Consider the following 11999-nt stretch of genomic DNA (forward strand, 5'->3'; position numbering starts at 1 on the left):
CCCACTAGCTGTAAAGCCTTCTTTGAAAGTTCATACTGGCTCAAGAGAGCCCATGGTTAGCATCCCTTTCTAAATCTGCATTCAGTGACATCACCTTAGTAGCTTGAAATTACATCATAGAATTGGCATACACTTCAAATCAGGACTTTTTTTTTTCCTGAGAACCAGTTGTTAAACATTTATCGCACCGTTATTTGAAATGCAAATATTTCAAAACTGCAACTTCACAGCCCCCATCTTCCACCCTCACACACACACACACACACACACACACACACACACACACACACACACGCCTTCCCTTGCACCTCCAAATTACCAAGGATATGTTCCAGGGCTTATACCTACAGGGTGCTTTCTCCAATTTGAGACAATGTTCCATGGTAATAAGTTCATTCCCAGGATTCTCCAGCTAAGAGACAAGGACTCTCAGTGACATAAGGTGTGAGCCACAGCATAACACATGTGCTTTTTCCTTAAATATCAGTCCCACTCAGAGATTTAGGGGGAATTAAAATATATCTATATCCATATCTATATCTATCTACATGTATCATAGACATTTAAACTAATGTGAATATATTACATAGGAGAATGAAAAATTTGCATTATTTCTGATAAACATAGAACTGCCAAACAGTTTTACACTGGCACTGCTTTGGACAGTTTCCCCAGACTCCAGTCAGAACCAACTTACCCATTCAGCTCAGTAGGCATTGTGCCCAGGGCCCACGATACTTGCAGGGGCCCACATAACTGTTTTTAATTTCTTTTAAAGTCAGAAGAAAATAATTGAACTTTGGGGTTGAAAAAAATATACAAGATTAAGATATTTGTCTTTATATCAATACAGCCATTAATATATATATGTGTGTACTTTAATGTAGAAAGGGGTCCATGAAGGCAAAAATGCCTAGAGCACACAAAAGTCATAATACAGCCCTGCCTGCAGGGGCGTACTTTCATTGAACACTGGAAAAGGGAAAAGCTCTGAATTCTAGGCATTACATCCTTTTGATGCATTATATTTGAGAACCAATGTCTTCAGTTTCTGAATTTCAAATGGTAGAATTTTATATGTCCTTGAAAGGCAGTAGGATAGATCTCCAGGACAAGGCTTTCTGCTGACTAAGAGTACCTGGCTCACTCGCAAGGCACTACTTCTGCCCCCGGATACCATGACCAATATGTACATAGAGTGGTATGAGTCTTGCTGTCAAATCATAAAATTTTAGAACTTGAAGACACTGAACCCGACCACCAACCAATGCAAGGGCACCTTTGTCACCATCCTTGACCAGTCACTCAGCCTCAGTCTGAGCACATTCTGACATTGTCCGCTTTGGGGAACTGCAAAGCTGCTTCCCTGTGTTAATGTGTTATAAAGAAACACTGAATGTGAGAAAACACAGAGGTACCCAGGTTGCTGTTGATGCAGTAGGAAGATGTCAGAATGAGTGTATTTCTGGACACCGTGAATCAGTGACAGCAGGTGAGCTACACATTGTGGGCAGTACCCACAAGGACCATTGGGGTCTCGTCGTCCTCAAGGCTGAGTTCCAGTCCATCCTCCACCACCCTATGGAGGGTGCTGTAGTGTTGCTGGCTTTGGTGGAAAGAATGCAGCTGTGAAGCAGCCTCCCAGGCTGCAAAAGTAGGCATGGGGAAGACATCTGGCCTCTTATTTTCAAAAAAACATTTCAGATTTCTCTCACTCAACTTGTTGGCATAGTCCAGGAACACTTTTTCCAACTGCTCCTTCTCCTTTTGGGCATACGTCTTCCAAAAACTCATCTGAAGGTAGCTTACTTTAGATCGGCAGCGAGCATAACAAGTGGTGAGCAGAGAGAAAAAAGATGCTGAACAAATCAGGCACCATCCTAGAATCTTAGAAAGAAAGAAATATTGAGGACGTGTAAAAGCAAAGCCACTTCCCACGGATCTGGGGAGAGGTTATTGGGAAGTATATGGCTACATCACCACCACAGTCAGTTGAAATTCTTCATCTTAATTTTTTAATGACACATTTTTAATAGTCAGGATAAAGTTAGAGTTTACCTAATTATTCTCTATCCTGCCCACCATTTCTGGTATGCAAAGAAATAACTGGAAGGCAGGCAAATTGAAAAAACAAAAAGTATAGATTATCCAAGAATCAGATAAACCAAGACCTCAAATAGTATTAGCTATTAGAGGAAAGAATCGTAAACATGATCATTTGAGCAAACGACCAATTCCTTAGCCAGGTATTTTCAGGCATTGATAAATGTATATACGTGGTTAGTGACTGATTTTTTCCCATGTTCTATTGTTTGCAGGGAACAGCAACCCTCTTTGAGAGAAATATCATTACTCATTATCCATGATAAAGCAAGACAAACATAATACAATAAGGAAACTGAAACTATAAGAATTGAAAGCCTGCATAAAAGATGAGAAAAAAAAAATCACAGTCATTTCAAATCGTCAGGATTATTGATTCTGAATTTAAAAATTAGAAAAAATAAATTTCTCTCTGAATATGAACTGGTTCAGCTGGGTTTTTTTCTGAATATTAAAAATGGAAGTCTAAATAACTTATCTTCTAAACTTTTGTTGTTTTAATTGTGTTTTTCACAATTGGAATTAATTTCATATTTAGACAACTAACAAGGGTCTTTCAAAGTTTCTCTTGACATTTCAGTGAAATTACCCTTAGTATTTCTCAGCAGACAGGCCTACTTGATAATAGAAACAAAAAAAATCTGCAAATAAATCCATTCAGACAGTGACAGAACCACAAATTACTCCAATACTTTAAACCAGTGGTTCCCACACTCTGGCTCAGACAAGAGCGTCATTGTAAAGGTCTCAGACATCACATGAATGTTAACTCTGGATTGGCACTGGTTGGGTTTAAATATGAGCTTTCCCCTTACTATGGGTGTTCTCTGTGCCTCGGTTTCCTCAATCATAAAAATGAGGCTTACCTACCTCAGAGGGTAATTTGGGGGATTAAAATGATATGATGTAGACATCCAGGTGCATTAGCTGTTGTCACATGGTGTTATTTTTCAAATGTATATAGGTGTATGTAAAAGCATTACTGAACTCACGTATCTTTCTGTCATTATGATTAATGAAAGAGGCACAGTTACCATTGTGTGAAAATCCTCATATTTACCTTGAATCATTTGTGATTGGCTACCTCAGAGCTTCCTCTTTTCTTTATCCTCTTCCTCCCTTGTTCCCCACCGCTAGGCCTCCTGTGGGCCAGTAGGCCATCTCACCTCAGTACCTGAGCCAATTCTGTTTGAGTTATACACTATTTGATGAGCTTCAGACTCCCCTCCCTCCATTGCATGATCTTAGCATTGCCTTGCTCTCCTGAGCCCTCTTGTTCTTCCCTAGTTCGTAGTGTTCAGCATGTAACCAGACATGGTAGATACTCCCACCCCAGCCCTCAGTAGTGTTCCATTCTGCATGAGCCTCTTCCTTAGACCCTGGCATTTTTCTCATCAATTTAGAACACATACTACTGTGTGCCAGAAGCTTTATGCCATTTATGTTCGCTATCTATATACCTTCCAGCAACCCTCCAGGGTAGGTGTTATTACCCCCAACTAGAGGAAATAGGGGCTCAGAGAGGTCAAACCACTAGCTCTAGGTCATATAGCTGGTCAGTGGAAGAGTCAAGACTCAAACCCAAGCCTAGCCAACTCCAAGGCCAAGCTCTTTTCACTACTACTATACTCTACCTCTCTTAAGAGTAGAGCATCACCCAGCTGGATTTCTTGTTTCTCTGCCCCTCCCATGGATGGGGCACGTTTTCCACCCCCAGTCACATACCCAATTATTAGTTTAGACTGTTTGTTGCTCCTGCCTGCGTGAACCACTGTGATCAGCACCTGCTATTGTTACAGGTCTTCTTGTTCACATCTCTCACACGTCTTCCCCTAAGAATCAGCCTCAGGTCCTTCTCAAGCTGCTGAAAAGCAAACAGGTCAGTGTGCCCAGGCTAAGCTATGACAGCACATGCATGATTTCCTTATGTCGGTGTTTAGAGAAGAAAAGCTCACACAGTGATAAGCGTTTGGATCTGGCACTAACTGAATGGAGCCTGGTGCCTGGGGACATGAATGATAAATCACTCATTGTGTCGTAACGTTCATAATTAATACCTTCCTTCAACAAAAGAAGGAGTACGTCTGGGAGCCTGGCATGTTTGCTTTGTGTGTTAAACAAAAGACTTTGTAATATTTTTAGGTTTATCAGTTTATCAAAAATGTATGACTATACTGACAACCAGCTTAGAAATGTATGATTTTAGAAACAGACTTTGCCTTGATGTGTTGTTGATAAGATAAGTCCTTGTTGAAAAGTAAAATTATACTATTTTCAGTGCATTTATTCTGAAACAAATAGTATTCTTGACCAACTGGGGATCTGTTTATCCACTCTCATTGCTTGCTTTGGTTTTGGAAATGAAATCCCTACTACTTACAAGTAGAAATTCAGTCTTTTCCTGAGGCCAGGGCAAGGCTTCACATCTGGATTTGTGCTCTTGTACCTGGAAGGATGACAAGCTACTTCCCTTCATCAATTAGGTAAAGCTATGATTTCCTTCTGTTAAATAAAACAATGCCCCAAATCTTCGGCTTCTAAAGTAATGTAAGAACTTCTTTAGCTGTGCAGCACAAAGAGCATAATGCATAACCTCCCTAGAGAGAGGATCACTTTTCACCAAGGCTATGAAAAGACTGTCAATTCCTACCTAATATAGGAAACTCTTCTCAATCCTGACAATATTTATACATAGAGATAGTAATTGCCAGAAGTCATTCAGAGGAATTTCTATATTAATTATAACACATGAAACTTTGCAAAGTATTAGTTCATTTGGGTCAGCTGTATTTTAAGAGATGAATGCTATGTGTGTGTGTGTGTTTTTCTGAGAAATCAGTTTGAAAATAAACCATTGATACAAGGCAGTAATTTCTAATAACAGCTCTGCCCTTAACACTCAATTACGAATTAGTGTTATGCATTATTTATAAAGTCAACTCACAGAGATTGTTTTAAAGTACGTAAGTATTTACATATACATAGCCCAGAGGATATTTTCTTTTCAGAAAAGGCAAAGACAATTCAATCATCAATTTTACTGAGCCATCCACCCCCTAAAAAGCTTTTCCTGAGATTGTCTTGAGACTACATCTGTTCCAAAATCCATGTATCAAAATGTTCTAGCAAGATTCAGACGGCCTTGGCTAAAAAGAGAACAGAGAGAATACTGCAAGCTGCGAGGAGAAGGCGAGTCTTTTTTTTTTTTTTTTACCTGAGACTGGGCTTGCAGGGACAGCTTCAGTTCTTCGGTGTCCATGGGTGTCATGCTGGTTTTGCCACATGATACTTTGTAAAGTTCTTCCCAGCATTCTTTGGGCTTGCCCTCACAGATCACTCCCAGGAGTCTTGAACTTTTCGTCCCGCTCATGGCACATTCATAAAAAGTCCCATTGAGCAAAGCCACAGACAGCCACATCACTGGAGCCACCAGTGAACTCAGAGTGATCTGGCCAAGGACATAGAAGAAGCGGCAGCTGTGGCCCCTGGGGAAGATTTTCCTGGGATTCACGCAGCAGCCTGTGAAGAGTCTCCACGACCTGCCGTTCAGAAAGAATCCCAGGATTAGTAACACCCAGGCGGGAGCAAAAAGGAAAACCAGCCCGTAGACCACATTCTCAGTGCTGCAGGGGCACTTAAATGCCACAAGGGAAAAGAGACGCTCACTTCCCAGGGTCAGCAGAGCCAAGAAGCTGTAGCCAATAACAGTTTTCTGGTTGAGGATAGATTTTAAAATCCCCTGAAAAGCATCCATGTTGGAGATAAAGAGGGAAAATGCTTTGCCTTATTTATTGGCAGAGCAGCTATGGCTGTGGCCAAGGGTGGAGCTCTTCCTTCATTAGAAAAACAGTCCTCCTTCTCAGACTGAATTTGGCCAGATAAGGAAACAATGTCATTGCCTTGGAATGAGTCTTTCCCAATTGTGTTTAGATAATGCCTCCTACTGCTGGGTTTTGGGTCATGGAACTAAAGCCAAAACACTGAGAATTAAGAGTGAATTCAAAGTGCCCGGGCTCCATTTTATGTTATTTTTGTGCAGCGTAGATTGAGAATTGAAAGAAATTCTCTCTCTCTGACAAATAAAAGCCTAGGAATTTTCCAGCCTGAAGAATCAATGTTAGCAGAAATGGGTTTCAGCCAATTGGTTGAGAGCCAGATCATTCTCCAAGCCTGGAGTTTCATGATGATTTTTTCTCTTGCTGCTTGACTTAAAATCTGGGAGATTCATTTTATATCCTTTTAAGCTGGCTGGTGTCAGAGACTTCAACCAAATTTTAGGATCCGGGCTATTTGAATTTACATGAAAAATTTAGGGAGCATTTGACTTTTGAATAAAAGACAAAATGAGAAGTGTCCTCATCATTTCTTTCTTAGGCTATCACAGTAACCTCTTGATTGCTATCTCTGTGTTTGACCTCATGCCTACCCATCCCCCCGCCAACACAAAAACCATCCTCCATGATGACAGGAAGGAGATCCCTCTAAAACAGAAGTTTAATTCTGCTTTAGCTTACTCATGGCTTCGGGCACCCCCACTGCCCACAAACTGATAACTGCCAACCTCCCATGAACCTTATGGTGTTTCATGCCCATGATATGTTCTACCCAGAATATCACCACCACCACCTCCCCTCACCCCCACTTTGTTCACCTGAAAAACTCTCACTCAATATTCATGAACAAGGTAGAATTTTCTTCCTTTGCGATTTTTTCCGGAATTACTTCCTATAATACGTAACATTGTACTTGTAGGACTTAATCTTACTGTCACACTTATTTAATACCTATAACTCCTTTTCAGCTATGAGTTCTTATAAAATAGGAATTACATTTTATTAACTTTTGTATTCTGAGCCTAAACATGATGTCAAACACAGTATAGATGCTCATTCAATAATTTGTTTTTCAAATAGTTATTGAACTCCTACTGTGTGCCAGGCGCTATACTAGACAGACAGTGCTCATGGAGTACCTATTGAATGAATGAATGAATGAATGAATGAAGAACCTTTTAGTACTTCTAGTTAGAAACAATTTAAGGTAATTGTTTCCATTTATCAGGTGTTAATTTAAAAAAATGAATTAAGGCACTTGAAAGGTGACAACATAATAAGCCGATAAATATTCATTAATAAACTTCAAATTTCAGGCTGTGTGTTTTGTGAAAAGAGTGCCTTGGATTAGTAATCAAGGAACTAAGTTATAGTATAGCCTCGGCCATGTCATTTTACTTCTCTGAACCCCAGTTTGCTTTCTTCCATTTTTACATTGTAAAAATGTTTAAGCCTCTTAAACAGGAGACCTTTGAGAAGTTATTTTATAACTCATTTACGTGCCTCCCAACACTACCCCTTGTTCCTTCTCAGAGACTTGTTACCTTTCGTAATATGACTGCCTCCACTTCCCAAAACAAGCTCTTGGGTCTAATGTTCCCATAGCATCCTTTGCTCTACCACACTCCTATTGTGGCAGATGTGTCCTGGGTCCCTTCTAATTCAAGATTTCATCTTTTACTAGGCTCAATGTGACAAATATACTAATCTATTGATGATTAGTAATATTTTAATTTCCTATCCTTCTAAAGGATATTTATTTTAAAAAATTTATTTTTGGAAATAATGCTTAACTCTGTTTCATAAGCCATCCTTTTCCCGTAGAAAACTCGTCCCTTAAGATGTCCAAATAAAAGTGTTTAATAATAAAAGATGTTCCATAAAACTAAAAGTGTTTAAAAATAAACGCGCATTTCAAAGCTAAGCGTGAATCTGGACTTCACGACTACAAACTCCATATCCTTAACCATTGTACTGCACTGCCCGGAACAGGGTATTTGGGTGCCTTATTCATAGATATTTGTTCTAGGCCAAGTTTCACTAATTTTTCCTCCTCTTTGTTAGGTTGCTTTCAAGATGTATTTGGGAATTACACCAAGTGTGACCTGTAACAATGCAAGCAAAAATGAATTTTCCCTGATTCTAGACAAGAATCCTCTGGCGGAGTTTGTGGAAGAGCTCCCCGCTGGGCGATCCTCTCTGTGCTACTGCAATTTACTCTGTGGGATTATCAGAGGTGCCCTGGAAATGGTAAAACACATACTTGCTGGGTATATTTGTTATCTAGTGCTGGGTAACAAATTACCCGAGAATATAGCGGCTTAAAACAACAAATGTTTATGATCTCACACAGTTTCTAAAGATCAGAAATCTGGGAGCAGCTTAGTTGGGCGGTTGTGGCTCAGAGCTTTTCATAGCTTAATAAACATGCAGTCAAATTGCTGGTTAAGGGCGACAGCCTCTGAAGATTTGACTTAGGCTAGAGAATCTACTTCCAAGCTAGCTCAGTGGCCTCAGTGCCTTGCTGGCAGTTAGCCAGAGGCTTCATGAAGCTCCTCGCTACATAGGCCTCACTGTAGATCTAATTACAACAGGTGTTGCCAATCCTGGTGCAAAGTGGGAGGGGACTACGTGAGGGTGCAAATAACAGAAGGTGGGGATCATTGTGGGCCATTTTGGAATCTGGCTTCCATACCTGAATTATTTATTGATTTAACTAAGACAATATTAGCATCTGCTGAGTCAGGCACTGAACTTAGAGATGAACAAGACACAGTTGCTGCCCTTTAAGAATCTTCTGCAGAGAAATCAGATGTGTAAAGAAGTGTTACTAAGGGCTATGGGTGGACCTGGGTTGGGTTAGGAGGGGTCAGGGGGCAGGGAAGACTTCGTAGAGAAACTCTGACCTGGCATTTGACGGGTTAATAAGAGTTAAGTGAAGGCCACGTAAGAGGTAAGGGGAACAGAGGAAAATAATATTCCAGGTAAAAGAAGCAGCATGTCCAAAGGCAGAAAAAGAACGTTTCACTCAAGGAACAAGGAACTTGAATTAGTTCAGTATGACTGACATGTAGATTGAAAGAGGGATTGTCGTGAGAAAGGAGATTTAAATATTTTACAGAGGCCTGATTTAAAAAAAGGGGGGGGGATTCATATGACAAGTTGGAATTCAGATTTTTATATTGAAACGACAGGGACCCATTATTGGTTTATAAACAGGGTAATGATATTTTAAAATTTGTGTCAGGAATTTCACTCCTTTGTCAATAAAGTGAAAGTATACTGGAGGGGACAATGCTGGAGGGAGGAGGAGAACAGTTAGGAAGTTAATGATGGTGACCTCAAGAAAAACAAACAAACAAACAAACAAAAACCAGAAAAAGCCCTGACACAAGGAGTGGAGAGAAAAAGACCAATGTGAGTAACTTTAAGAAGGTAGAACAAATTTAAGACTAGATTATCAGTTGACTGAAAGGGACAAGATTGCGAAAAAGATTAAAGAATTATTTTTAGGTTTCTGAGCAACTCGTAGAAATGGTTGGACTATTACCCATGAGCAAAACCAGCAGGAGGACATTTGGGGTTGAGAGAGACGAAGTGAGGAGTTCAGATTGGAAGCTGCTGGTACTGAGCTGTGTAATACACACATACACATGATGATATCCGCTAAGCAGTTGTAACATGTGTCTGGAAGTCACAGAGAAAGGCGGACTGAAAAGGCACTGGAACTCTCAAAGAATGTCTAGAGAGAGTGTAGAGTAAGGAGAAAAAGAAGTCACACGTGGAACCCTAGGAAGCAAAAAAATATAATAAGTTAAACAGAGAATATAAAAACTGCAAAGGATCCCAAGAAGGAGCAACCAGATGTAGGAAAAATACCAGGAAAGAAAGGAGTCATAGAAAGAAGGGAGTCATAGAAACAAGGGAGTATATCGAAAAAAGCGAATGACTGACAAGATCAAGTACAGCAGAGACTAAGTAAAACAAGACCTGAAAGATATTCACATTTAGGGACCAAAAGATCAGGAAGGACCTTGATAAAGCTATTTTGGGAAAGTGAAGGGAGAAGACAATCTGTCAAAGACTGACTGATGCACCAAAAGCATCTTAGGCAGAGGTCATAATCAAGTCTCATTTTTTCAGAAGCTTAGCTATTTTGAAAAGTGGGACCAGATAGTAACCAAAGGCTAGACACATGTTGACCTATCCAATGATGAGGCACGCATATAATATTCAATTATTGGTGATAATTGGACAGATACAACAGGTAATCCAAATGAGTAAAACAATAGAAATAATGTTTATTTACACAGATCTTCCATGTCCTACCATTTTTTAAGGCATGTCCTACAATTAATGGCCATGAAATCAAGAAAGAGGAAGGGAAGAATTCTGGGAGTTTATGGGATGAACCATAAAACCAAGTTAAAAATGGGGAAAAAAGTATCCATCTTTCATTGATAACAATTGATTATATATGCTGAATGACAAATAGATATCAGACTTCACGTGGCCCCAAATATCCAGATAGCTTCAATGTGGTCATCTTGTTATTTTAATTGATTTTATGTTAAATTTTGATAAAGACAAAAAAGGTCTTATCGGGAAAAAATGAGGGTGAATTTATCTCCTATATTTCCGAGTGCAGTCTATATCCTTCTGTTGGGTGTTAGGCATCATAAAGCATGTTTTTTTGCACCATGTATGAGCCAGATAACTTGGTGAACCAAAGTTTATGGTTTAATGAATCCAGGCTGGGTGGTCAAGGAAACCTTAGTGAGAGAGGGGAGTGAGTCAGATAAGATTCAATAAATATTAATTAATTGCCTACCAGACCCAAGTTTTTCCACTTATTATTTGCTTTTATTAGGTGCTTTTGCTTATTTATCTTATTCACTCCAAAGACTTAAAATAGCTGAACAGTATTCTATTGAGGGTCGGTCAGCAATATCATGCTGCTCTTATGTAAATACATTTTAATGAATAGAGAAGTAAGCCCTTAGGGCTTACTTCAATGTCTGGGAAATAGGATATGCTTTACAGAGGAAAAGAAGGCCTGGGTATCAAATATTCATGTCTGTAATTTCAATCTTTAATTTTATATTCATAATTTATTTAGTTGATACTTTTTCAAACATCTCAAAGCCATAAGTGGTTGCTAAATGTTTGTTGTTAGGACAAGTGATTATGTTATTTAGCTAATGACAGAATGATTTATGGCAAGTCCTTTATGAATTCATTTATCCTTAGAAGTGCTGCTTGCAAGGCAAATCGAATCAAGACTATCTTTGAGTTGGGAATTTGTGTTCTTCTTGCGATGGATCTATAGTTCAGTCCTGTGAGCAAAACTTGGCATGGGCCCACATCTCTAGGCTTGCCCCAGTGTTGTCCAAGTTGGGCCTGGCCTTGAGCACCCTTTTCTTTGCAGACTTGTATTGCAGAGCTGACAAAGAGCCAGACTGTCTCTGAAGGACTCACAGTAAAAGGCTCTTCGTCCATAAAACAAGCTCTTTTTATTATTCCATAAGGAAAGTCAGCACTTTATGAGATAAATAAAGCTGAAAAAAGAGACAGAAAAATGTAGCGAGTTTTTTTTTTTTTTTAACCTGAATGACATTGGCCTGTATTTTTTTTCTTTCCTAGGTTCATTTGGCTGCTGATGTTACATTCTTGCAAGACAGACTAAAAGGTGACAGGGTAACAGAAATAGGAATAACATTTCTGAAAAAACACGATGAGAAAAAACACAGACGGAAAAAATGAAGAAAATGCCACTGGCTGGCTAGTTGACGAGTTAGTTTAGCTAAACATATATAACCATTGAAATTTTGAGTTGCTTAATAGCATGGGCTTTAAAAAGCTTATAAATCAGCCAGAAATTTGAAATACAAGGTACTAGGATACAAAGCTGGGTTTTTTTCCCCCCTTTTGCTTATAAATCACACATTTTCAATCTCATGTCAAGATTTCTATTAAAAAGAACTTATAAGATAGCAAGCATGAATTGCACATATTACATAGTCCAGCCTAAGAGGTCTATTCATTTCACTTATTTATGGTAAC

The 11999-nt window shown here is 39.2% G+C and overlaps 2 protein-coding genes across 2 annotated transcripts in view; one reads left to right on the forward strand and one right to left on the reverse strand.

The window, feature by feature from the left end:
- Positions 1-11702, forward strand: part of TRAPPC3L (trafficking protein particle complex 3 like) — a 41045-nt gene extending 29343 nt beyond the window's left edge. The window contains exons 4-5 of the mRNA XM_011364774.2: positions 8001-8186; positions 11580-11702. Of these exons, the coding sequence (XP_011363076.1) occupies positions 8001-8186; positions 11580-11699 (306 nt within the window). The 3' untranslated portion in view covers positions 11700-11702. The remainder of the gene's footprint in view (positions 1-8000; positions 8187-11579) is intronic.
- Positions 711-5873, reverse strand: CALHM5 (calcium homeostasis modulator family member 5). Its single transcript, XM_011364773.2, has 2 exons — positions 5318-5873; positions 711-1887 (listed from the first exon to the last, which is right to left on the reverse strand). Exons 1-2 carry the CDS (start codon positions 5855-5857, stop codon positions 1498-1500), a joined length of 930 nt encoding a protein of 309 aa, XP_011363075.1. The 5' UTR covers positions 5858-5873; the 3' UTR covers positions 711-1497.
- Positions 11703-11999: the final 297 nt, after the last annotated feature.

Source organism: Pteropus vampyrus, unplaced genomic scaffold, assembly GCF_000151845.1.
Source record: "Pteropus vampyrus isolate Shadow unplaced genomic scaffold, Pvam_2.0 Scaffold101, whole genome shotgun sequence".
In the NCBI taxonomy this organism is placed as follows: Eukaryota; Metazoa; Chordata; class Mammalia; order Chiroptera; family Pteropodidae; genus Pteropus; species Pteropus vampyrus.

Excerpts from the sequence above, each read along its gene's own strand:
- CALHM5 (XM_011364773.2), bottom strand. The coding sequence starts at position 5,857 with ATGGATGCTTTTCAGGGGATTTTAAAATCTATCCTCAACCAGAAAACT. Across the intron at positions 1,888-5,317 it reads CCCTGCAAGCCCAGTCTCAG|ATTCTAGGATGGTGCCTGAT; the intron begins GTAAAAAAAAAA and ends TTTCTTTCTAAG.